The sequence below is a fragment of the Oncorhynchus keta genome, chromosome 29 (genome assembly GCF_023373465.1).
Source record: "Oncorhynchus keta strain PuntledgeMale-10-30-2019 chromosome 29, Oket_V2, whole genome shotgun sequence".
Lineage (NCBI taxonomy): Eukaryota > Metazoa > Chordata > Actinopteri > Salmoniformes > Salmonidae > Oncorhynchus > Oncorhynchus keta.
This window is the reverse complement of record NC_068449.1, coordinates 21,578,151-21,605,492: the sequence shown is the minus strand read 5'-3', so window position 1 is coordinate 21,605,492 and position 27,342 is coordinate 21,578,151. Positions and strand designations below refer to the sequence as shown.

General features: G+C 43.7%; 2 protein-coding genes across 7 annotated transcripts in view; both read right to left on the bottom strand.

Moving 5' to 3' along the window:
* LOC127913625 (uncharacterized) overlaps positions 1-27,342 on the bottom strand; it is a 168,194-nt gene that overhangs the window by 18,583 nt on the left and 122,269 nt on the right. The window lies entirely within an intron of this gene.
* LOC118362468 (regulator of G-protein signaling 6) overlaps positions 1-27,342 on the bottom strand; it is a 57,590-nt gene that overhangs the window by 2,835 nt on the left and 27,413 nt on the right. For 4 of the 6 annotated variants that reach the window (XM_035742819.2, XM_035742820.2, XM_035742823.2 and 1 more), the window contains exons 3-14: positions 17,047-17,146; positions 15,614-15,664; positions 15,403-15,530; positions 6,578-6,629; positions 5,865-5,929; positions 5,384-5,460; positions 4,736-4,817; positions 4,316-4,390; positions 2,996-3,100; positions 2,661-2,833; positions 2,032-2,157; positions 1,585-1,771 (exon numbers count right to left, since the gene is read on the bottom strand). In XM_035742819.2, the coding sequence (XP_035598712.1) occupies positions 1,585-1,771; positions 2,032-2,157; positions 2,661-2,833; positions 2,996-3,100; positions 4,316-4,390; positions 4,736-4,817; positions 5,384-5,460; positions 5,865-5,929; positions 6,578-6,629; positions 15,403-15,530; positions 15,614-15,664; positions 17,047-17,146 (1,221 nt within the window). The remainder of the gene's footprint in view (positions 1-1,584; positions 1,772-2,031; positions 2,158-2,660; positions 2,834-2,995; positions 3,101-4,315; positions 4,391-4,735; positions 4,818-5,383; positions 5,461-5,864; positions 5,930-6,577; positions 6,630-15,402; positions 15,531-15,613; positions 15,665-17,046; positions 17,147-27,342) is intronic. The other 2 variants (XM_035742821.2, XM_035742824.2) reach the window with 1 other exon arrangement.

Genomic DNA, 27,342 nt, shown 5'->3' with positions numbered 1-27,342 from the left:
AAAGCACTTCATGATGACGGAAGTGAGTGCTACGGGGCGGTAGTCGTTTAGCTCAGTTACCTTAGCTTTTTTGGGAACAGGAACAATGGTGGCCCTCTTGAAGCATGTGGGAACAGCAGACTGGTATAGGGATTGATTGAATATGTCCGTAAACACACCGGCCAGCTGGTCTGCGCATGCTCTGAGGGCGCGGCTGGGGATGCCGTCTGGGCCTGCAGCCTTGCGAGGGTTAACATGTTTAAATGTCTTACTCACCTCGGCTGCAGTGAAGGAGAGACCGCATGTTTTCGTTGCAGGCCGTGTCAGTGGCACTGTATTGTCCTCAAAGCGGGCAAAAAAGTTATTTAGTCTGCCTGGGAGCAAGACATCCTGGTCCGTGACTGGGCTGGGTTTCTTCTTGTAGTCCGTGATTGACTGTAGACCCTGCCACATGCCTCTTGTGTCTGAGCCGTTGAATTGAGATTCTACTTTGTCTCTGTACTGACGCTTAGCTTGTTTAATAGCCTTGCGGAGGGAATAGCTGCACTGTTTGTATTCGGTCATGTTACCAGAAACCTTGCCCTGATTAAAAGCAGTGGTTCGCGCTTTCAGTTTCACACAAATGCTGCCATCAATCCACGGTTTCTGGTTAGGGAATGTTTTTATCGTTGCTATGGGAACGACATCTTCAACGCACGTTCTAATGAACTCGCACACCGAATCAGCGTATTCGTCAATATTTTTATCTGACGCAATACGAAACATGTCCCAGTCCACGTGATGGAAGCAGTCTTGGAGTGTGGAGTCAGCTTGGTCGGACCAGCGTTGGACAGACCTCAGCGTGGGAGCCTCTTGTTTAAGTTTCTGTCTGTAGGCAGGGATCAACAAAATGGAGTCATGGTCAGCTTTTCCGAAAGGGGGGCGGGGCAGGGCCTTATATGCGTCGCGGAAGTTAGAGTAACAATGATCCAAGGTTTTACCACCCCTGGTTGCGCAATCGATATGCTGATAAAATTTAGGGAGTCTTGTTTGTGTGTGTGTGTGTGTGTGTGTGTGTGTGTGTGTGTGTGTGTGTGTGTGTGTGTGTGTGTGTGTGTGTGTGTGTGTGTGTGTGTGCGTGCGTGCGTGCGCGCGCGTGCGTGCGTGCGTGCAATTGTGTGTATGTGTTGAGTTGAGTTGATGATTATGTAAGAGTGGGAACGAAGGAGCTGAGTGTAAACCATGCTTGATAACATGGAGGGAAGAAGGAGTCTCCTGAGATGGCTGAATGAACACAAAGCCATCGTATAGCCATTGAAGCTAATGCACCGTGCACAAAGCAAATACAGTTTGAATCTAGGATGAATGCATGTGCCATTCACAGGTATTACTTGGCCCATTAGACCCTGAAAAACATAGTTTCGTCACCACCATTCACTTAATTTCCTTTCGCTCCATCTGTCCCTCCACCCCCCCCCTCTCAGCCAGCAGTGTGTGGGTGGGGATTATGATGTTATGTGTTTGTGTGAGTGGTTGAATGTGTGTGCAGTAGTAGCAGTAATATTGACAGTCTGTGTGGGCGTGCATGCATATGTGTTTGAGTGAATATGGGAGACTGATATGTACCTGTGCGTCCTCATAGCTGTATCGTCCAGGATCTTTTAGGTTATGGCTGGTCAGCTCATAGCTGTGGGAGTCCAGGTTGATGGAGCTGGGTGCACCCTCTGCCAGGAACTCCTGCCAGATCTCCTGGGCCCTGGCTGCCACGTTCTCAAGGGGCCTCCGCTTCAGGTCCTGCACTGACAACCAGAACCTAGTCAAGGGGCACAGGTAGGGCACAGCCAATAAGATCAGTGCCTGCATTCACTTCCTAGTGTTAAACTGCCAGGAGAGGAGAGCGCCCCTTGTGTACATGCATAGCAGTCATTCCATTTAATCTCATTGCTGCCACTCAAAAGCCTCTATTGGCCCGGGGAATATAAATGGATGTGAAACAGTAGAAGGGAAGAAGATAGTGACAGTGTTATCATTGGGAACTGCGCCTGCCTGAGCCTATAAGGCTCCACCTCTCACCGGAGGTTCTCTGAGCTGAACTCCGACTCCAGGAACTTGAGGAAAGCGTCCCGTCCCGCTGGGTCCTTGAGGGCCTCCTCCAGAGAGAAGCCCCACTTCTTCACACGGTGCTGGCTGGGGTCCCGGCTGCTCACATGGAAGAACGGAGAGAGACGACTGTGAGGCATCTAAGAATGCCAATCAAGCCTAGCATAGAGCTGGTTTACTGTACATGCTATTCTCACACTATTCTCCCACAGTACATATGTTGTGGGTGTGCATGCTGTTTAATATGTGGATGAATAGGGAAAGAAAGAGGAGCTAGCAATGGGGGTATCATGACATTTCGGCCAGCACCTGAGAGCACTGACCCTCTGCCTGACCCCACTAGTCATTTGAGGAATGATTATGTTTGACTAGTGAGGTCGGTCCATGGGGCCTATGGCCTCACACCACCGGAGGCTGCTGAATGGAGGACGGCTCATAATAACGTCTGGAACGGAGTAAATGGAACAAGGTATCAAACACATGGCGGCCATGTTCGATTACCATTCCATTTATTCCATTCCAGCCATTCCTATGAGCCTGTCCTCCCCTATTAAGGTTCCACCAACCCCCTGTGCCCCACACTGCCTCCCCAGTGAACCCACCTAGCCTCCAGGTCCCAGAAGGTCATGTCATCGCTGATCCAGGGGTTGGACGGTTCAACAGTTGACGCTAAAGGATCGTAGACCATGAACTGTTCTGTGTAGCTCATGAGGCTGTCTGCTACTTTGGACATTTTCATACAGTGTCTGTCCAGCTGCATGTTCAAGAAGGAAATCTGAGAGAGAAAAGACGGCAAAATGAGAGAGTAGCATTAATCAAGAGGAGAGTTGGCGTTATGATTGATGAGTTAGACAGATAGGCAGACAGACAGACAGCATGAAATAATGGATAATGGCAGTGTTAGTAATGACCTGTCAGGAGCATCACAGTGTGTTACCTCCTTCTGCACGTCCTCTCTGGTGGGCTTCCTGGACGGCTGGGACGGGAGGGACTGGTGGACTGAACTCTGAGTCTGGGTGTCGTCTGTTACCCCATACACCGACTGGACAGGGACAGAATGGATATACATGTCTGTTATTTGTATTTGTATTTATTATGGATCCCCATCTTCCTGGGGTCCAGCAACATTAAGGCAGTTTATACAATTTTAAAACATTACAAAACATTCCCAGATTTTACAACACACTGTGTGCCCTCAGGCCCCTACTCCACCACTACCACATATCTACAGTACTGCCAGGAGACAGTACAAAATCCATGTGTGTGCGTGTGCGTGTGCGTGTGCGTGTGCGTGTGCCAGAGATTGACAGGCATATAATTAATACCAGCTTTCTATGCACATCCAAGGACCAGCCGTGCTGTCCTGTTCTGAGCCAATTGCAATTGGCACCTGACCACACGACTGAACAGTAGTCAAGGTGCAACAAAACTAGGGCCTGTAGGACCTGCCTTGTTGATAGTGTTGTTAAGAAGGCAGAGCATCACTTTATTTATAGCCAGATTTCCCCATTTTAGCTAATACTGCATCAATATGTTTTGACCATGACAGTTTACAATCTAGTGTTACTCCAAGCTGTTTAGTAATCTCAACTTGCTCAATTTCTACATTCTTTATTTCAAGATTTAGTTGAGGTGTAGGGTTTAGTGAGTGTTTTGTTACAAATACAATGCTTTTCGTTTTAGAAATATTTAGGGCTAACTTATTCCTTGCCATCCAAGCTGAAACTAACTGCAGCTCTTTGTTGAGTGTTGCAGTCATTTCAGTCGCTGTAGTAGCTGACGTGTATAGTGTTGAGTCATCCGCATACATAGAAACTCTGGCTTTACTCAAAGTCAGTGCCATGTCGTTAGTAGAAATTGAAAAGCAAGGGGCCTGAACAGCTACCCTGGGGAATTCCTGATTCTAACTGGATTATATTTGATAGGCTTCCATTAAAGAACACCCTCTGTGTTCTGTTAGACAAGTAACTCATAACACATAAATTTTTCCAGCAGCAGACTATGGTCAAGAATGTCAAAAGCTGCACTGAAGTCTAACAAGACAGCCCCCACAATCATTTTATCATCAATTCCTCTCAACCAATCATCAGTCATTTGTGTAAGTGTTGTGCTTGTTGAGTGTCCTTCCCTATAAGCATGCTGAAATTCTGTTGTCAATTTGTTTCCGTATTGCTTATACACTCACCCTCAACACACGCACACAGATACATACATACATAAACAGAGACCACTCATCACTAAAAGCCTTCTTCCTTACCTTTTTCACCCTCTGTGGATTCTTCTCTCTCTGGCACTTGCGAATGTCCATCTCTGTGGTGTTTACACAGCCTGGCTGTGAGAGAGTTAGTTTTCAGGTCAGATTATAGTGGATCACCAGACATCCTTCCCTAGCCTGCAGGCGAGACTTAATTCAAAACTGGAGCTGGCTAATACAGAGCCCCACTAGGATCCAGATGAATTCAGGCTAACCCAGGCCCCACCAGACATTAAAACACGGTATTGTTCTAACAGTAGAGCCCTACAGGGCTTTCACTGTAACATTCCTTGTCCTTTCATCATGCCCTCTCTCTATCCCTCCTTCAGACCTTAGCACCACCTCCTCCTCTTAGCTTAGCACCACCACCTCCTCCTCTCAGCTTAGCACCAGCACCCTCCTTCCTTCCTCATTTCAGCTTACCACAGGGCGATGGACGTCCCAGAATGCCCTCTCCTGGCTGTCTAGGATCTTCCTCTCAGCCTTGTCCTTCTTCCTGTCGATCCTGAGGGTAGGGGAGAGAGGACAGAGCCAAGTCAATACTGAGAACACAGACAGACATGTCACTCTTAATGAGAGACCAAAGGAGGGTAAAAGCTCAAAGTGGAAGTCACAACCTGTTTCGTCACCAAACAGTCTGTGGTTTGGCCGCTGGCTGGTAGGGTACAACTCTTACATAACTGACATTTACTGATCAGTGCTTGGTTGGACTGTTTCTCTCTCTCACTCGGAATGTAACAAAGCTAAAATGTATTATCTCTTAACTACGGTAAATACTTAGTGCTCAGACTATAATCATTTGAAAGGGTAATCATGACCAATTAGGTTTTTCTCATGTCCTGATAACCAGCAGATGGAGATGTAGTGGAAGGAACAGTGATAATAGTCAATGAGTAAAATATCACCTAGAAAGTAACCTAGGGGTTTGCATCTGGCACACTGGGGACTCTATAGTCACCTGCATCAATGCATGAAATATAAGGAATACACTGACATAGGGAACAATAGACAAAGTATCAAAACCACAATATGTTGTGTGTGTGCTCGTTTGCCTAGTTACTGTCCACTCACTTGACCTGCGCCTCAGCTTGCATGAAGATGAACTCCCACTTCCTGGCGAAGGCCCTCTGCAGTCGAGCCAGGTTCTCCTGTAAGACCCCCAATCATTGAGAAATGAGGGGTAAGAGTAGACCAGTGAAGGTTCTTGGGTAATTGCATCGCTATAATGCTTTTTGCTGCATAAAGCTAGCCAGCTCAGCTTCACCGGGAAGTAATATCATGGCTGTTGTAATTTGCATATAATAAGGGCATCTGCTTGGCAAGTGAGCAATACAAACATCTGTCATACATATTCAATGAAGTCACCTATTTCAATTGTGGGGAAAACAACACTCTGACTAAACCTATATGGCATGGAATATTCAAGAGCTTATGAGCATGGCATGTGATCTGAGAGAATCTGTAGCTGTGTAGTTGATACCTCTTTTAAAGAGTCAGTAGTGTATTGATAGTGTACTGACGACAGTTCCAGTAGGGTGAATATGGGACTCACAGCCTCGTAGTCAGCTAGCTCCAGCCTGGCCTTGTTCTGCATGGTGCGCTTGCACAGGTAGATAGCTGCAGAGGAGAGAGAAGACAGCAGAGTGTAGTCAGTTACTTACTGTTGCTTGGCAGACTGCCTGCCTTTAGTGATATTGCCAAACAAATGTCACGTATGCTGTATCGTCAGTTGTAAGCGCAGTTTATTTCTTGCAAACAAATGCCACCTACTCGGTTTCCGCCTGAGTAAATCTGTTCCGATCAGAGTGAGGTGAGCAATATTTAATGAGACTGTTGGCAACTTTCCATTTACATAATCAGGCTGGAGAAATACCATGCAAACATGAAACCCTGGAGATGTACAATAATGTCACGTAAGACGTCTGTACCCTGATTGGCTAATATAGCCTGGGGGTAAAATGAGATCCTACTGGGGAGAAAGTGGGATGCATTACAGAGTGGGCTACTCAATCAATACTGGGTGTGAGACAACAACAGATCCATAGTCTGTGTTTAGACTCTAGGCAGGAGGATATGACACAGTCTGTGCCAGACACTGCTCTCACTCTGCACTGAGCAGGGATATAGGTTAGGCTGGCAGGGAGGGGCATCAGGGGGGAATAGCTGGGGGTTACACATAATGAAAATATGAGGGGTAACATTTAGACACATTTGAGGTCAGTGATATTTTCTCAATCTACCCTTAGGGAACACAACATAACTTACCATAGTCTGTGTTTTCAGGTTCCCAACAATTAGAGGGCCAGAAGTATGGAGCCTGAGGAGGAAAGTGGAGAGATCATTAACTTACTCATCATCTTAAGATCATTTATACATCAGAGCATCTGTCCAAGACTGGAGAGGGTCTCCTTTTTACTGTCTTTCCTAATGTTGATGCAGACATTTTTTTCCACGCTGTCCCTAGGAGCCGTGTTAACAGATCCATTTCTTTATGTTTCACTCTGTAAACATTTTTGTGTTGAGTATGTGGATTAAAATGCTCAAAGAATGGGGTTTTAAACACATTTCTGAGACACAGTTTAGTTTGAAGATGGGCAGCCCCGGTTTTAATATGCATGTTGCGTCCAGTCCACCCTGACTCATAGCCCTAAGTCATGTTGAGATAAAGATGCTGGAGAACACACAAACCGTCCATACTCTTTGTTCAAGCCTTTCCCTCTCTACGAACATGCTGAAGTTAAAATAAGATGAGTGGTGTGATAATCAATGCCCTTCTTATGCTCTGCATAACTATATAAGTAAGAACAATAGCTATATTCTCCATCCGGATTTCTTTGATTATCGCAATTGATATTTCAGATTCACAGTTCATTCCATGATGCATAAATAATGGATTTCTCAGATCTATCATTTTTAATGATGGGCAGAATTAGAATGCAGAGATGTGCCGAGACATCTCTAATATCACTCATATAATTAGCTTAAAGCCCCCATGCAGTCTTTGTAATAAAATAAAAAAATCAGCACTGTATGTCTAAAAGATCACTGAGTGTTTAGTGAAAATGTGTCATTTAAATGCTCATTCTGATCATGTGGGTGTTAGGAAACAAATTTGAAGATATTTACATAAGCAGCCCTGATTGGCTGATAGGATGGTCTAGAGCCGACCCCTTACCCAGATGACATCATGATGTGGGCCAAAAGTTCCATCCCACCTGAACAGGCTGAAATTTCAGGATTTCCTTTCAAACAGCTCTTACACAAAAAGGGCAATCTGATCATTTTCACAGTTTCTTAGTGTTATTTCGACCTCATAGTGTGGAAATATCATAACTGCACTGCCCCTCTAACAACAAAAGGCTAACAAGATGATTGAGATATGAATATGTGTCAGAAGCAACACATCAAACAGACAGGTTAACATGTATTTTCTCAAGTCTAAACCAAACTGCAGCAGTGACATATCATGGTGTGACTAGCCGCGGGAAGTAGGGGTGCTGAAGGTGCTGGAAATTGAAATACTTTTGCCAAAATTATTTAAAATAAATGTACAAATTCAAAATACTACACCAGAGAGCATAATTTAGCCAAGGAGGATCAGTAGCTTTTAAAAAATAGCTGTGGATTAAGTTTTATCACAAGCACTTACAGTTGTGAAAGCTGCAATTTGGGAAACATGCATGTCAAATATAGAACAGCTTGTTGCACTGTGGCCAAAGACAAATATTCTATAGAAGAATTTTGGAACCTTTAAACCTGGTACTTTGACTGTTAAAATCAAGGGTACACAAGCATTGGTTGCCAGGCCTTACTTGGGGTGCGATTGTAAATTCCATCTGGAGTGCCAGAGCATTGTCAGATTATCTGTTCGTAAACTCAGAGCGTTCAGAGCACAAACTGGACACTCTGGCCGAGGAGTAGTGTTGATCCACGTGTTCTGAACTCACAACGGCAGTCATGCACCCAAGCTAACTGACTAACGGTGGCTAGCTTGCTAGCTACTTCAAGACACATATGTGAGAACATCTCACTCTGACCATTTTACTCACCCTAGCAGAGCTGGTTAGGCTGTTTTCATTTTATCCAGAGCGTTGGTGACTGTAACTTTGCTGCTGGCAACAATTTAATTAAGTTTCTTTGCTGACGATTACTGACTCCGGTCCTATTCAATGAGTGTTGAGCATTCGTAAATGCATCAGTTACTCACACTCAGACGAGAGTGCTCTGAAATCGGAGTAGATAGCCAGAGTGAATTTACGAACGCACCCTTGAATGGGAACTGTCATCTATGGTTGGTTGTGGCTGTCAAATAGCTTTTTGCACATTTCTAAGTGCACAAGAAAAAACAATGGGATACCATTTGGAAAGCAAATCCCTACTGCTGAAAAGAGAAGACCAATCTAAGAACACTAGTCTGTTGAAGCTAAGAATTTTTAACAAGTGATTACATTTAGAATTGTTATGCAATAATTGATTAACAAGATACGTACAGTGGTTGAGAGAATGCCAACATTGTGCAAAGCTGTCATCAAGGCAAAGGTGGCTACTTTGAAGAATCTCAAATATAAAATATATTTTGATTTGTTTAACACTTTTTTGGTTACTACATGATTCCATATGTGTTATTTCATAGTTTTGATGTCTTTACTATTATTATAGAATGTAGAAAATAGTACAAATAAAGAAAAACCCTTGAATGAGTAGGTGTGTCCAAACTTTTGACTGGTACTGTATGTATGGTATTAATAAAAAAGATTCTGCTAATGTCTTATATTATGTAAATGACATAGCATGCATGAAATGTGTTTATTAAAGGCTTGCCCCGAAACATCACAGATTTATCTCAAAGCACAGCAAGAAGTTGTCATTAAAAGCGGGGCTTCCAAAGATGCAGCACCTATTTATAGCACAGCGTGCCCACACAGCTTCTGTCAAAGCTCCTCAGTGCTGGCACAGAGACACACTCAAAAGGGCATCAACATACTCAAAAAAGCATGCAGGTCCTCTTTTATTGGCAATGATGACGCTCACTTGTTGCACCACACATAACATCAGAGGAAGGGTATTTTTAGTCCGATTGATTATGGGTGACACACATGCATCCCCTTCCAGAAAAAGGCTCGTCATGCATTTTAATCTGAGGGAAAAGAAGTGTGCATAAATAGATTCTCCGGTAGATTGGGGGAGGAGTGGGATGGGTGAGTGACAGAGAAAAGTGTAGAGGAAGAGAGGACTGCCAGCTTAGCGCTTCCCAAAGGGAGCTGCTCCTAGCTGGGATTAGCCAGCCATAGTGACTCATTATTCTGGAGCCTTTCAGCAGGACCAGGGACCATTCAGCCTCCACTACACTGTAACACACTGTGCTGAATGTCACAATGCATGCAGGGCCGGCATAATGCAGGGGCGTACTAGGGCTGAAGCCCTTGGGTCCAGGCCCGATGGGGGACCAAGAGGCAGCAAAAAAACACAAAAAATAAAAAATAAAAAAAGAGTTCAAATATAAATATAAACTTAGCAAAAAAAGAAACGTCCTCTCACTGTCAACTGCGTTAATTTCAGCAAACATATTTTAACGTGTAAATATTTTTATGAACATAACAACATTCAACAACTGAGACATAAACTGAACAAGTTCCACAGACATGTGACTAACAGAAATGGAATAATGTGTCCCTGAACAAAGGGGGGGTCAAAATCAAAAGTAACCGTAAGTATCTGGTGTAGCCACCAGCTGCATTAAGTACTGCAGTCATCTCATCCTCATGGACTGCACCAGATTTGCCAGTTCTTGCTGTGAGATGTTACCCAACTCTTCCACTAAGGCACATGCAAGTTCCCGGACATTTCCGGGGGGAATGGACCTCACCCTCCGATCCAACAGGTCCCAGACGTGCTCAATGGGATTCAGATCCGGGCTCTTCGCCAGCCATCGCAGAAAACTGACATTCCTGTCTTGCAAGAAATCACGCACAGAACGAGCAGTATGGCTGGTGGCATTGTCACGCTGGAGGGTCATGTCCGGATGAGAATGCAGGAAGGGTACCACATGAGGGAGGAGGATGTCTTCCCTGTAATGCATAGCGTTGAGATTGCCTGCAATGACAACAAGCTCAGTCCGATGATGTTGTAACACATCAGACGCGAGTGAACAGGCCTACAAGCCCTCAGTCCAGCCTCTCTCAGGCTATTGCGGACAGTCTGAGCACTGATGGAGGGATTGTGCATTCCTGGTTTAACTCGGGCAGTTGTTCTTGCCATCCTGTACCTGTCCCGCAGGTGTGATGTCCGGATGTACCGATCCTGTGCAGGTGTTGTTACACGTGGTCTGCCAGTGTGAGGACGATCATCTGTCCATCCTGTATCCCCGTAGCGCTCTCTTAGGCGTCTCATAGTACGGACATTGCAATTTATTGCCCTGGCAACATCTGCAGTCATCATGCCTCCTTGCAGCATGCCTAAGGTACGTTCACGCAGATGAGCAGGGACCCTGGGCATCTTCCTTTTGGTGTTTTTCAGAGTCAGCAGAAAGGCCTCTTTAGTATCCTAAGTTTTCATAACTGTGACCTTAATTGCCTTCTGTCTGTAAGCTGTTAGTGTCTTAAAGACCGTTCCACAGGTGCATGTTCATTAATTGTTTATGGTTCATTGAACAAGCATGGGAAACAAGACTTTACAATGAAGATCTGTGAAGTTATTTGGATCTTTACAAATTATCTTTGAAGGACAGGGTCCTGAAAAGTTTATTAAGGAAAAAATATACTGCATATATTATATTCAGTGCATTTGGAAACTATTCAGACCCCTTGACTTTTTCCACATTTGTTACGTTACAGCCTTATTCGAAAATGGATGAAATTCATCTTTTACTCATCAATCTATACACAATACCCTGTAATGACAAAGCAAAAACAGGGTTTTAGACATAGTAATTTATATAACAAAACAAAAACAGGGTTTTAGACATACTAATTTATATAACAAAACAAAAACAGGGTTTTAGACATACTAATTTATATAACAAAACAAAAACAGGGTTTTAGACATACTAATTTATATAACAAAACAAAAACAGGGTTTTAGACATACTAATTTATATAACAAAACAAAAACAGGGTTTTAGACATACTAATTTATATAACAAAACAAAAACAGGGTTTTAGACATACTAATTTATATAACAAAACAAAAACAGGGTTTTAGACATACTAATTTATATAACAAAACAAAAACAGGGTTTTAGACATACTAATTTATATAACAAAACAAAAACAGGGTTTTAGACATACTAATTTAAATAACAAAACAAAAACAGGGTTTGAGACATACTAATTTATATAACAAAACAAAACAGGGTTTTAGACATACTAATTTATATAACAAAACAAAAACAGGGTTTTAGACATACTAATTTATATAACAAAACAAAAACAGGGTTTTAGACATACTAATTTATATAACAAAACAAAAACAGGGTTTTAGACATACTAATTTATATAACAAAACAAAAACAGGGTTTTAGACATACTAATTTATATAACAAAACAAAAACAGGGTTTTAGACATACTAATTTATATAACAAAACAAAAACAGGGTTTTAGACATACTAATTTATATAACAAAACAAAAACAGGGTTTTAGACATACTAATTTATATAACAAAACAAAAACAGGGTTTTAGACATACTAATTTAAATAACAAAACAAAAACAGGGTTTTAGACATACTAATTTATATAACAAAACAAAAACAGGGTTTTAGACATACCAATTTATATAACAAAACAAAAACAGGGTTTTAGACATACTAATTTATATAACAAAACAAAAACAGGGTTTTAGACATACTAATTTATATAACAAAACAAAAACAGGGTTTTAGACATACTCATTTATATAACAAAACATAAACAGGGTTTTAGACATACTAATTTATATAACAAAACAAAAACAGGGTTTTAGACATACTAATTTATATAACAAAACAAAAACAGGGTTTTAGACATACTAATTTATATAACAAAACAAAAACAGGGTTTTAGACATACTAATTTATATAACAAAACAAAAACAGGGTTTTAGACATACTAATTTATATAACAAAACAAAAACAGGGTTTTAGACATACTAATTTAAATAACAAAACAAAAACAGGGTTTTAGACATACTAATTTATATAACAAAACAAAAACAGGGTTTTAGACATACTAATTTATATAACAAAACAAAAACAGGGTTTTAGACATACTAATTTATATAACAAAACAAAAACAGGGTTTTAGACATACTAATTTAAATAACAAAACAAAAACAGGGTTTGAGACATACTAATTTATATAACAAAACAAAAACAGGGTTTTAGACATACTAATTTATATAACAAAACAAAAACAGGGTTTTAGACATACTAATTTATATAACAAAACAAAAACAGGGTTTTAGACATACTAATTTATATAACAAAACAAAAACAGGGTTTTAGACATACTAATTTATATAACAAAACAAAAACAGGGTTTTAGACATACTAATTTATATAACAAAACAAAAACAGGGTTTTAGACATACTAATTTATATAACAAAACAAAAACAGGGTTTTAGACATACTAATTTATATAACAAAACAAAAACAGGGGCGGCAGGTAAAGTGGTTAGAGCGTTGGATTGTAACCGAAAGGTTGCTGGATCGAATCCCCGAGCTGACAAGGTAAAAATCTGTCGTTCTGCCCCTGAGCAAGGCAGTTAACCCATTGTTCCCCGGGCGCCGAAGACGTGTATTTCGATTATGGCAGCCCCCCACACCTCTCTGATTCATAGGGATTGGGTTAAATGCAACACATTTCAGTTGAATGCATTGAGTTGTACAAGGTATCCCTATTTTCTTTCCCTTTATTTACAGAAGTATTCAGACCCTTTGCTATGAGACTTGAAATTGAGCTCAGGTACATCCTGTTTCCATTAATCATCCTTGAGATGTTTCTACAACTTGATTGGAGTCCATCTGTGGTAAATTCAATTGATTGGACATGATTTGGAAAGGCACACACCTGTCTATATAAGGTCCCACAGTTGATAGTTCATGTCAGAACAAAAACCAAGCCATGAGGTTGAAGGAATTGTCTGTAGAGCTCCGAGACAGGATTTTGTTGAGGCACAGATCTGGGGAAGGGTACCAAAACATCTCTGCAGCAATGAAGGTCACCAAGAACACAGTGGCCTCCATCATTCTTAAATGGAAGAAGTTTGGAACCACCAAGACTCTTCTTAGAACTGGCCGCCTGGTCAAACTGAGCAATCGGGGAGGAAGGTCCTTGGTCAGGGAGGTGATCAGGAACCCGCTGGTCACTCTGACAGAGCCCCAGAGTTCCTCTGTGAAGATTGAGGTACCTTCCAGAAGGACAACCGTCTCAGCAGCACTCCACTAATCAGCCGCTTATGGTAGAATGGCCAGACGGAGCCACTCCTCAGTAAAAGGCACATGACAGCCCGGTTGGAGTTTGCCAAAAGGCACCTAAAGGACTCTCAGATCATGACAAACAACATTCTCTGGTCTGATGAAACCAAGATTGAACTATTTGGCCTGAATGCCAATCGTCGAGTCTGGAGAAGACCTGGCACCATCCCTACGGTGAAGCGTGGTGGTCACGGCATCATGCTGTGGGGATGTTTTTCAGTGGCAGCAACTAGGAGCCTAGTCAGAGTCGGGAGAAAGATGAATAGAGCCGAAAGTACTGAGAGATCCTTGATGAAAACCTGCTCCAGAGTGCTCAGGACCTCAGACTGGGGCGAAGGTTCACCTTCCAACAGGACAACGACCCTAAGCTCACAGCCAAGACAACGCAGGAGTGGCTTTGGGACTAGTCTCTGAATGTCCTTGAGTGCCCCAGCCATAGCCCGGACATGAACCTGATCAAACATCTCTGGAGAGACCTAAAAATAGCTGTGCAGCAATGTTTCCCATCCAACCTGACAGAGCCGGAGAGGATCTGCAGAGAGGAATGGGAGAAACTCCCCAAATTGTTCAATAAAATACAAATAAATACATATGTGCCAAGCTTGTAGCGTCATACCCAAGAAGACTCAAGGCTGTAATCACTGCTAAAGGTGCTTCGACAAAGTACAGAGTAAAGAGTCTGAATACTGTTTTTGCTTTGTCATTATGGGGTATTGTGTGTAGATTGATGAGGATAAAAAAGATGTAATCCATTCTAGAATAAGGCTGTAACGTAACAAAATGTGGAAAAAGTCAAGGGGTACCTCAATTACCTCGTACCCCTGCACATCAACTCGGTACTATGACCCCATGTACAGTATATAGTGAAGTTATTGTTACTCATTGTGTATTTACTATTACTTTTATTATAATGTGATATACATGTTCTATTATTTCTCTATTTTCTTTATCTTTGCATTGTTGGGAAGGGCCCGTAAGTAAGCATTTCACTGTTAGTCTATGCCTGTTATTTTTGAAGCATGTGACAAATAACATTTGATTCGAACAGCAATGCCAGATTGTGGGATGCTGTGAGTAGATATGCAACACTGTACATTGTGCCTCTCCAATTGATAACATCTATAAAATCAACATTGTTATTGATATTTATAATATAGTGATCTGTAGTGATTTACCCAGGGAGAGAACAAGGGTAGTGGTGTCCAGACCAATTACAACACGTGACCTGTTACCGAGGATCAGACTATAGGAATCTCTCAATTCAGTTGCTCTGTTAGAACACTCTCCCCTGGTTTTCTCTGCTTTAGAGCGTAAAGTGACCCGCCACAAGGTATTGAGGCTACTGTTCTGCACAGGATAATTTATGTTCATAACTCATGTTATGGATGGTGGTGTGGACAGTAAATCCAGTTTGGGACCACTACACTCTTAGAACAAAAGGTGCTATCTAGAACCTAAAGGGGTTATTCAGCTGTCCCCACATAAAACCCCTTGAAGAATCCTTTAAGTTCCATGTAGAAAATAAGAATGAAAACGTTTCTCTATGGGGGACAGCCGAAGAAGCCTTTTTTAACCCTTTTTTCCTAAGAGTGTAAGGAGGTACGTCTACTGGTGCCTGAAGTTGCCATGGTAGCTTACCTGGAAGCGGTACAGGGTCCCATCATCTTTGAGAGTGAGGACGTGGTCGGAGATGGGGAAGAGGTAGCCAAGGGCAGCGATCAGGCTCCCTAAATGAATGGCTTCAGCTACAGGAAAGAAGACTAACGCTGAGTAGAGAAAAATGGCTTGAGTAGAGACTGACATCAGGGGTCAATCCCAGTCACGCTGGCTATGTACATAGCAGACATACCTGAGTCCTCAATGGAGAGATTTTTCATCAGCCACTGCACAATGTCTGCTCCTGGTATTCAAAGCAGAAGAACGGTTGATAGGGACAATGAAATGGCATTGTACACACACAGAAAGCCTCTACACACAACAGCTGCAATAGTTAACAGGTCTCCCCTCAACTATCTATTACTTTTAGCTTACAGCACAGCTACAATGCCCTTGGCTGAGGCTGAATGTGGCACAGCTGAGTATGTGTTTGCATGAACAATCCAAATGGAACAATGTGATCTTGGTCTAACAATAGGCAGGAAACCACACTGCCCTTTCCCACCTGGACAAAAGGAACACCTATGTGAGAATGCTATTCATTGACTACAGCTCTGCATTCAACACCATACTGCACCACAAAGCTCATCACTAAGCTAAGGACTCTGTGACTAAACACCTCCCTCTGCAACTAGATCCTGTACTTCCTGACGGGTCTCCCCCAGGTGGTAAGTGTAGGCAACAACACATCTGCCACGCTGATCCTCAACACCGGGGCCCCTCAGGGGTGCATGCTTAGTCCCCTCCTGTACTCCCTGTTCACCCACGACTGCATGGCCAAGCACAACCCCCCCTCCGTCAGGCCCCCCTGCTACTGCAAGGCAAGCGGTACCCGAGCGCCAAGTCTAGGTCCAAAAGGCTCTTTAACAGCTTCACCCCCAAGCAAAAAGACTGCTGAACAATTCATCAATACATGTACAAATTACCTCTGTTTTTTATTTTGTTTACTAAATATTTTCTTAACTCTATTTCTTGAAATGCATTATTGGTTAAGGGCTTGTAAGTAAGCATTAGGCATGTGACAAATACAATTTGATTTGATACCAGGTAACCATCTCTTCTCTCCTGGACAGCAACATATTTGGCATAATGTGAGGAGGAGTGAGACTGGGAGAGTGAAGCGTGAGCCCAGCAGGCCTAAAGAGACGTGAGGGGGTGAGTCACACTCAGAGCAACGTTACTGGGACCTCCCCCCCCTCCTCTCCTATTCCCCAGCCCCATGGCTACTGTTGACTCTGTTGACTCACACACACACATACACACACCAGCCAGAACAGTCTTACTCACTCACACTGCCCCCTAAAACCATGTCATAAAACACACAACCAGCCACTCTCTACAATGTCAGTGCCAGACGGCCTCATCTGTCCCCCTCTGCAGAGGCAGCAAGTCAAATGAGCCTGAAAGGTCATATTTGCTTTAATGATTCTGACTCTCTGTCTGCTCTCTCTGCTTTCTCTTATTGTATGAGACAACAGACACACACGCACGCACACACACACACACACACACACACACACACACACACACACACACACACACACACACACACACACACACACACACACACACACACACACACACACACACACACACACACACACACACACACACACAGCTGGTCACCTGATACCACACTGGGGATCTTGGACAGGAAGCTCTTGACAGTTCGGATGGCCACGCCTCCTGCCTTCTCATCCTGTAGCCGCATAATGACATCTTCAATCTAACGGGGAGAGGAGACACAACAAACGTGATCAGGGTTAGAACACAAACCAAACCATCCACAGTCTCTCCATTAAAATGGTTCATTTTCATATAACAATCCAATTTTAATGTGGAAATCTAGGGTCTGTTTATCCAGCCCCACAACAAAGGCCCACCAATGGGGAGACTAGGCCCACCAATGGGGAGACTAGGCCCATTGAAGATGGCTGTCAGAGCGATTCCCCAGAGGTCAAGATAAACATCACACCTCAAACGCCTTGCAGGCAGCAAGCACCCCGCCACAGCACACAACAGCAGCCTAAAATTAGGCATGGCCGCACCGTGCTCGCAGCTCAAGACGCAAACACACACACACCCACATACTGACTGACTGTAACAAAGACGATTATGTTTGGATGAATTCAAAGGCCTGATTGTGTGCAAAGCTGATTTGATTTGGCTGCTCCTTTAGCTTCACCATCTCAGAAAGGTCATCTGTATTTATCTGCACTGTTAAATGGGAGATGGCATGGATCGACTCGTTCTATTACCATCAATATTCAGCAACAATCAGAAAATGCTCTTCATCAGCCATTTGTATAGAGCCCTATAGGGGACAGTGATAAAGTCACTAAATTCTCTGTTGTGTGCCACTGCCATTCCAGCATGTTCCTGACCCCCTTCTCCCTCTCCTCTCATCCATCATTCAAACAGACACATTTGCATGTTCCAGCAGCCTCCTTAGCCTCAGAAATTCAGCTCTTAGCGAGCGCACCAAGGGCTAACTGCCTCCTCTCCTAAGTGGTTGCAGCAGGTTGCAGTTGCACGGCATGCCTCAGTACGGTGTATCTCTGCCCTGACAACGACAACCATAGAGATGTGCAGTATTCTGGCCAATCCCAACTAACAGGCCAAGGACAGTATAAATAAGAATGGTTGGTTTCGCAACAAGTACAAACATTGGTCACTATTTCAACAACCAGCCCCTACAACCATTGTGTCTCTGGTCTGATGGCCTGATGAGAGCAACAATCATAATTCAGTAGACGCATTAGCAGGTCTGTCTCTGGCTAGAAGTAGTGTTGAGAAGACACTAGGTCCATCTCTGGCTAGAAGTAGTGTTGAGAAGACACTAGGTCTGTCTCTGGCTAGAAGTAGTGTTGAGAAGACACTAGGTCCGTCTCTGGCTAGAAGGAGTGTTGAGAAGACACTAGGTCCGTCTCTGGCTAGAAGTAGTGTTGAGAAGACACTAGGTCCGTCTCTGGCTAGAAGTAGTGTTGAGAAGACACTAGGTCCGTCTCTGGCTAGAAGTAGTGTTGAGAAGACACTATGTCTGTCTCTGGCTAGAAGGAGTGTTGAGAAGACACTAGGTCCGTCTCTGGCTAGAAGTAGTGTTGAGAAGACACTATGTCTGTCTCTGGCTAGAAGGAGTGTTGAGAAGACACTAGGTCTGTCTCTGGATAGAAGTAGTGTTGAGAAGACACTAGGTCCGTCTCTGGCTAGAAGTAGTGTTGAGAAGACACTAGGTCCGTCTCTGGCTAGAAGTAGTGTTGAGAAGACACTATCTCTGTCTCTGGCTAGAAGGAGTGTTGAGAAGACACTAGGTCTGTCTCTGGCTAGAAGTAGTGTTGAGAAGACACTATGTCTGTCTCTGGCTAGAAGGAGTGTTGAGAAGACACTAGGTCCGTCTCTGGCTAGAAGTAGTGTTGAGAAGACACTATCTCTGTCTCTGGCTAGAAGGAGTGTTGAGAAGACACTAGGTCCATCTCTGGCTAGAAGTAGTGTTGAGAAGACACTAGGTCTGTCTCTGGCTAGAAGTAGTGTTGAGAAGACACTAGGTCCGTCTCTGGCTAGAAGGAGTGTTGAGAAGACACTAGGTCCGTCTCTGGCTAGAAGTAGTGTTGAGAAGACACTAGGTCCGTCTCTGGCTAGAAGTAGTGTTGAGAAGACACTATCTCTGTCTCTGGCTAGAAGGAGTGTTGAGAAGACACTAGGTCCGTCTCTGGCTAGAAGTAGTGTTGAGAAGACACTAGGTCCGTCTCTGGCTAGAAGTAGTGTTGAGAAGACACTAGGTCCGTCTCTGGCTAGAAGTAGTGTTGAGAAGACACTATGTCTGTCTCTGGCTAGAAGTAGTGTTGAGAAGACACTATGTCTGTCTCTGGCTAGAAGGAGTGTTGAGAAGACACTAGGTCCGTCTCTGGCTAGAAGGAGTGTTGAGAAGACACTAGGTCTGTCTCTGGATAGAAGTAGTGTTGAGAAGACACTAGGTCCGTCTCTGGCTAGAAGTAGTGTTGAGAAGACACTATGACTGTCTCTGGCTAGAAGGAGTGTTGAGAAGACACTAGGTCCGTCTCTGGCTAGAAGTAGTGTTGAGAAGACACTAGGTCCGTCTCTGGCTAAAAGTAGTGTTGAGAAGACACTAGGTCCGTCTCTGGCTAGAAGTAGTGTTGAGAAGACACTAGGTCTGTCTCTGGCTAGAAGGAGTGTTGAGAAGACACTAGGTCCGTCTCTGGCTAGAAGTAGTGTTGAGAAGACACTAGGTCCGTCTCTGGCTAGAAGTAGTGTTGAGAAGACACTATGTCTGTCTCTGGCTAGAAGGAGTGTTGAGAAGACACTAGGTCCGTCTCTGGCTAGAAGTAGTGTTGAGAAGACACTAGGTCCGTCTCTGGCTAAAAGTAGTGTTGAGAAGACACTAGGTCCGTCTCTGGCTAGAAGGAGTGTTGAGAAGACACTAGGTCTGTCTCTGGATAGAAGTAGTGTTGAGAAGACACTAGGTCCGTCTCTGGCTAGAAGTAGTGTTGAGAAGACACTAGGTCCGTCTCTGGCTAGAAGTAGTGTTGAGAAGACACTATCTCTGTCTCTGGCTAGAAGGAGTGTTGAGAAGACACTAGGTCTGTCTCTGGCTAGAAGTAGTGTTGAGAAGACACTAGGTCCGTCTCTGGCTAGAAGGAGTTTTGAGAAGACACTAGGTCCGTCTCTGGCTAGAAGTAGTGTTGAGAAGACACTAGGTCCGTCTCTGGCTAGAAGTAGTGTTGAGAAGACACTATCTCTGTCTCTGGCTAGAAGTAGTGTTGAGAAGACACTATCTCTGTCTCTGGCTAGAAGGAGTGTTGAGAAGACACTAGGTCCATCTCTGGCTAGAAGTAGTGTTGAGAAGACACTAGGTCTGTCTCTGGCTAGAAGTAGTGTTGAGAAGACACTAGGTCTGTCTCTGGCTAGAAGGAGTGTTGAGAAGACACTAGGTCTGTCTCTGGCTAGAAGTAGTGTTGAGAAGACACTATCTCTGTCTCTGGCTAGAAGGAGTGTTGAGAAGACACTAGGTCCGTCTCTGGCTAGAAGTAGTGTTGAGAAGACACTAGGTCCGTCTCTGGCTAGAAGTAGTGTTGAGAAGACACTAGGTCCGTCTCTGGCTAGAAGTAGTGTTGAGAAGACACTATGTCTGTCTCTGGCTAGAAGGAGTGTTGAGAAGACACTAGGTCCGTCTCTGGCTAGAAGGAGTGTTGAGAAGACACTAGGTCTGTCTCTGGCTAGAAGGAGTGTTGAGAAGACACTAGGTCCGTCTCTGGCTAGAAGGAGTGTTGAGAAGACACTAGGTCTGTCTCTGGATAGAAGTAGTGTTGAGAAGACACTAAGTCCGTCTCTGGCTAGAAGTAGTGTTGAGAAGACACTATGTCTGTCTCTGGCTAGAAGGAGTGTTGAGAAGACACTAGGTCCGTCTCTGGCTAGAAGTAGTGTTGAGAAGACACTAGGTCTGTCTCTGGCTAGAAGGAGTGTTGAGAAGACACTAGGTCTGTCTCTGGCTAGAAGGAGTGTTGAGAAGACACTAGGTCCGTCTCTGGCTAGAAGTAGTGTTGAGAAGACACTAGGTCCGTCTCTGGCTAGAAGTAGTGCTGAGAAGACACTATGTCTGTCTCTGGCTAGAAGTAGTGTTGAGAAGACACTAGGTCCGTCTCTGGCTAGAAGTAGTGTTGAGAAGACACTAGGTCCGTCTCTGGCTAGAAGGAGTGTTACGAAAACAGTATAAGTTGCTATATTTACTCTTCTGCAAGCCTCACAATCAAAGGCAATTATCTCCGTGCAAACTGGCTAAATATTAAATAGATGACTCAGACACTCAAGTCATGAATCTAATATACCTGAGCAACACATTTTAGATGCGTATGGATTTAATAATAGTCCGATAATGTGGAGAAGAGAAGGAATAGTGAGGCAAGACAATGCCTCTTTACACAGACTGTGCAGTTGGAGAAAGAGAGAGAGAAAGAGAGAGAAAGAGAGAGAGAAAGATAGAGATAGAGAGAGAGAGAGAGAGAGAGAGAGAGAGAGAGCACTAAGATACTACAGCACATCAACTGTATTTTCAGAGAGAAGAAACAAGGATTTTACAGTACAGTTACATTCTTATCTTTTAGAACAGATCAGTCCAACCAGATTTACTGTCTTCCTGTGTCTGAGTACAAACCTTGAGACAAAACAATGGGAATAAGTTATGAAATTATCTCCATTCACTGCAATTCAATGCCACTCCACACACCCCGAGAGAGACAACAGTAAAAGGATTTGGTTATTTTGTTCTTGTTAAATAATGGACCTTGGACTCCATAACAGGTTTGAAAATAACTAATTATCTCCCTATAGGATGACAGTGTGCACGAAGTACTTAGCAGGGGTACAGAAACCAGCAGTATCTTTTCACTGTGGAAGCTAATGGTATTTGCAACTTGGTGTGAAGGGCTTTTGAGAGCGGAACATTCCTGCTAGCTGCCGATAACAGTACTTTGCCCTGCCACACTGAGCTCTATTAACGGCAATCGGGGAAGAGGTATGTGTATGTGTGCCTGTGTGTGTGTGTTTGCTGGGGCCCATTGTCATCCATTCCTCTTATCTGTGAGGTTACTGAGGGCCCATGCTGCTGTCAGGGCAGTGGCTACTCAGCCAGCCACCCTGTGACGCTTCCTAGCAGGCCATTACAGTGGACTGCTCAACTTATTATCAACACAGAAACACTATCAGGACTTATGGTACTGTATATGCTGTGTGGCTTAGATTCCCAACTGTAGTTTCTACCTCAAACAGTGGTTTCAGTTGAAACAATGACTGGGAGCTACAATTGAAGTCGGACGTTTTACATACAGTTTAGCCAAATACCTGATATTTAATCCTCGTAAAAAGTTCCTGTCTTAGGTTAGTTAAGATCACCACAATATTTTAAGAGTGTGAAATGTCAGAATAATAGTTGAGAGAATGATTTATTTAAGCTTTTATTTATTTTATCACATTCCCAGTATGCTTGGGGTCATTGTTCATTTGGAAGACCCATTTGCGACCAAGCTCTAACTTCCTGACTGATATCTTGAGATGTTTCTTCAATATTTCCACATTATTTTCCCTTCCTCATGATGCCATCTATTTTGTGAAGTGCACCAGTTTCTTCTGCAGCAAAGCACCACCACAACATGATGTTGCCACCCCCATGCTTCACGATTGGGATGGTGTTCTTCGGCTTGCAAGCCTCCCCCAAACATAACGATGGTCAATATGGCCAAACAGTTCTATTTTTGACCAGACCAGAGGACATTTCTCCAAAAGTACGATCTTTGTCCCCATATACAGTTGCAAACCGTAGTCTGGCTTTTTTATGGAGGTTTTGGAGCAGTGGCTTCTTCCTTGCTGAGTGGCCTTTCAGGTTATGTCAATATAGAACCAATTTTACTGTGGATATAGATACTTCTGTACCTGTTTCCTCCAGCATCTTCACAAGGTCCTTTGCTGTTGTTCTGGGATTGATTTGCACTTTTCGCACTAAAGTACGTTCATCTCTAGGAGACAGAACGCATGTCCTTCCTGCGTGGTATGACTGCTGCATGGTCCCATGGTGTTTATACTTGCGTACTATCCCAAGGATGAACCAGACTTGTGGAGGTCTGCCATCTTTTCTTCTGAGGTCTTGGCTGATTTCTTTGGATTTTCCCATGATGTCAAGCAAAGAGGCACTGTTTGAAGGTAGGTCTTGAAATACATCTACAGGTACACCTCCAATTGACTCAAATGATTTCAATTAGTCTATCAGAAGCTTCTAAAGCCATGACATCATTTTCTGAATTTTCCAAGCTGTTTAACGGCACAGTCAACTTAGTTTATGTAAACTTCTGACCCACTGGAATTGTGATACAGTGAATTATAAGTGAAATAATCTGTCTGTTAACAATTGTTGGAAAAATTACTTGTGTCATGCACAAAGTAGATGTCCTAACCGACTTGACAAAACTATAGTGGTTTAAAAACATGTTTTAAAGACTCCAACCTAAGTGTATGTAAACTTCCGACTTCAACTGTGTCTATCAATGGAGATGAGATTAAATACCTGTCCATTTACCAGGATGTTTTGAAATACCGGTCAGGACAAGACCATACTCCAACTGTGACTAATACTAACTACCTTATATCCATAAATGGTGCCAGACAAGCTAATAATAAGCTAATAAAAGCAGAAAGTCTCCCAAAATAAGACCTTGATAAAACATTTAGAATGGTGTAATAGAGCATTAATGATTCAACAGCCGTCATCACCACAGACACATTGGTCATTGTTCGACGACCTTTATGGCTGTGAAAGTCATAATGGCCAATCTGATAACTTTTCAAGACAGTTTTCTAACTTACTTTCTGCTGAATGAGATTATTTTTACTGCCCAATTAACATATGAACAGAGCCCAACAATATGAAACATATATAACAAGTGAGTATCGGATAATTGTAAACTCATTGCAGTGAGAGTTCACCGGTCCCAATACATTCTTCTGACTTGCTCTGGATGTCTTCATATGCTGGATTTGCTGGATTTGTTTGTGCTTTCCAACTGTCTAAGCCATCACAATGAACTGTATATAGAGCATGTGACTTTTAGGCAGGAAATCCAACTGACTTTTGGCTGTGAGCATTCTTAAATAAACCAACCCTCCACCACCCCCTTATTCCTAGGACCAGCCAGGCATCACACTGTGTGAACAGCAAGCTGATGTCTAGCTTGGCTCTATCTGCTCTTCTCTGGAGATGCAGGTGTGAATGACAGCTGCTTTGGTGGAGAGGGTCTCCTTGTACCCTCTATGGACCAGAGGGGGGCTGCTGCAGGCCTGGTCATGATGAGAGCGTGCCGGGGGTTAGGGAGCCTCTCCTGGATTCGTTCCACCAAGGACAGACACTGTGACAGCTACAGCAGCACCAGCAATGACTGGAAAGGCCAAATACCTACATACAGCTGATATATCAACGATGTATAATGGGTTGAAAACAGAAATGATTTCATTAGCCGATGTGAACAAAACCTTTAAACAGGTCAACATTCACAAAGCCTCTGGGCCAGATGGATTACCAGGATGTGTACTCAAAGCATGTCTTCACTGACATTTTCAACCTCTCTTTGACTGAGTCTGTAATGCCTACATGTATCAAGCAGACCACCATAGTCCCTGTGCCCAAGGAAGGTAACCTGCTAAATGATTACCGCCCCGTGGCACTCACGTTGGTTGCCATGAAGTGCTTTGAAAGGCTGGTCATGGCTCACATTAACAGCATCCTCCAGGACAGCCTAGACCCACTCCAATTCGTATACCGCCCCAACATATCCACAGATGACGCAATCTCAATCGCACTCCACACTGCCCTTTCTCACCTGGACAAAAGGAACACCTATGTGAGAATGCTGTTCATTGACTACAGCTCAGTTTCCAACACCATCGTGCCTACAAAGCTCATCACTAAGCTAAGGACATCTCCCTCTGCAACTGGATCCTGGACTCCTGACGGGCGGCCCCCAGGTTGTAAGAGTAGGCAACAACATGTCTGCCATGCTGAACCTTAACACTGGGGCCCCTCAGGGGTGTGTACTTAGTCCCCTCCTGTATTCCCTGTTCACCCACGACTGTGTGGGCAAACACGACTCCAACACCATCATTAAGTTTGCTGACAACACAACAGTGGTAGCCCTGATCACCGACAACGATGAGACGGCCTATAGGAAAGAGGTTAGAGAACTGGCAGTGTGGTGCCAGGACAACAACCTCTCCCTCAATGTGAGCAAGACAAAAGGGCTGATTGTGGACTACAGGAAAAGGCGGGCCAATCAGGCCCCCTATTAACATCGATGGGGATCTGTAGTGGAGCGGGTTGAGAGTTTCAAGTTCCTTGGTGTCCACATCACTAATGAACTATCATGGTCCAAACATACCAAGACAGACGTGAAGAGGGCACGACGAAACCTTTTTCCCCTCAGGAGACTGAAAAGATTTGGCATGGGTCCCCAGATCCTCAAAAGGTTCTACAGCTGCACCATCGGGAGCATCCTGACCGGTTGCATCACTGCCTGGTATGGCAACTGCTTGGTATCTGACCGTTAGGCACTACAAAGGGTAGGTCGAACGGCCAAGTACATCACTGGGGCCAAGCTCCCTGCCATCCAGGACCTATACAATAGGCGGTGTCAGAGGAAAGCCCATAAAAATGTCAGACTCCAGTCACCCAAGTTATGGACTGTTTTCTCTGGTACCGCACTGCAAGCGGTACTGGAGCGTCAAGTCTAGGACCAAAAGGCTCCTCAACAGCTTTTGCCCCCAAGCCCTAAGATTGCTGAACAATTAATAAAATCGCCACCCATCCCTTACTCTCTGTTTATTATCTATGCATAGTCACTTCATCCCTACCTACATGTACAAATTACATCAACTAACCGGTACCCGCGCACACTGACTCGGTACCGGTGCCCCCTGTATATAGCCTCGTTCTTCTTATTCTTATTGTGTTATTTTGTATTTTTACTTTGTATTTTACTCTACTTGGTAAATATTTTCTTAACTCTTCTTGAACTGCACTGTTGGTTAAGGGCTTGTAAGTAAGCATTTCACGGTAAAATCTACACCTGTTGTTAACAAATAACGTTTTATTTGATTTGATTAATGAATGTGTATTTGAAATAGTCCTATGAATATCTCAACAGTATACATTTCTCTTATGTGTACATTTCAGTGTTTAATGACAGTATGTTCCTGTTACCAAGGAGATAATTCTACACCTCACTGAAGCCCTTTTCCTCCACCAACATAGCTCATTAAATCTTCTTGATCACTGGAGAGCCTGGATTGTACTGCAAACACACTAACAATTTATCTTTCAGCGTGGAGAAAACGAAGCATAATCACTCAAATCCTGGTTGGGATTTAAGCTTCCTGAAGGTGAAAATCCATATTCGACCAAGGTCCTTGTTAAATTGTTCTGATGAGAGTCTGGGTTGTGGTTGTTTAACTGTAGGTTGGCACACAAAGCAGGAGGAAATGATCCTTCACTGTAACATTGGAGAACTCCTTTGAGGGGGAGAAGCACAGGGGGCTTCCGTAAAATAATCCTCACCCTGGTAAACAACATCCTGAGCCCACCCTGGTAAACAACATTCTGAACCCACCCTGGTAAACAACATTCTGAGCCCACCCTGGTAATCAACATTCTGAGCCCACCCTGGTAAACAACATTCTGAACCCACCCTGGTAAACAACATTCTGAGCCCACCCTGGTAAACAACATTCTGAGCCCACCCTGGTAATCAACATTCTGAGCCCACCCTGGTAAACAACATTCTGAGCCCACCCTGGTAAACAACATTCTGAGCCCACCCTGGTAAACAACATTCTGAGCCCACCCTGATAAACAACATCCTGAGGCCACCCTGGTAAACAACATTCTGAGCCCACCCTGGTAAACAACATTCTGAGCCCACCCTGGTAAACAACATTCTGAGCCTACCCTGGTAAACAACATTCTGAGCCCACCCTGGTAAACAACATTCTGAGCCCACCCTGGTAAACAACATCCTGAGCCCACCCTGGTAAACTGCCCAGAGGTGCAGCATTCTGAATAAGACCTAATTAGCTGCAGCTTGATTGGCTGTTCAGCCTGCTGTCCCACTGTCCCTAAAATCCATAGGAAAAGCCCCAGTGTGAATGTGTTTGTGATTCAGAACCAGGACCAACATGGTCAAAGTGTTAATGGGAATGGGAGTTGCCTGCTTAGGCCAATTGGAGCTCCCTGCTTGTCCAGTTGGAACTCCCTGCTTAGGTCAGTTGGAGCTCCCTGCTTGTCCAGTTGGAACTCCCTGCTTGTCAAGTTGGAGCTCCCTGCTTGTCCAGTTGGAACTCCCTGCTTGTCCAGTTGGAACTCCCTGCTTG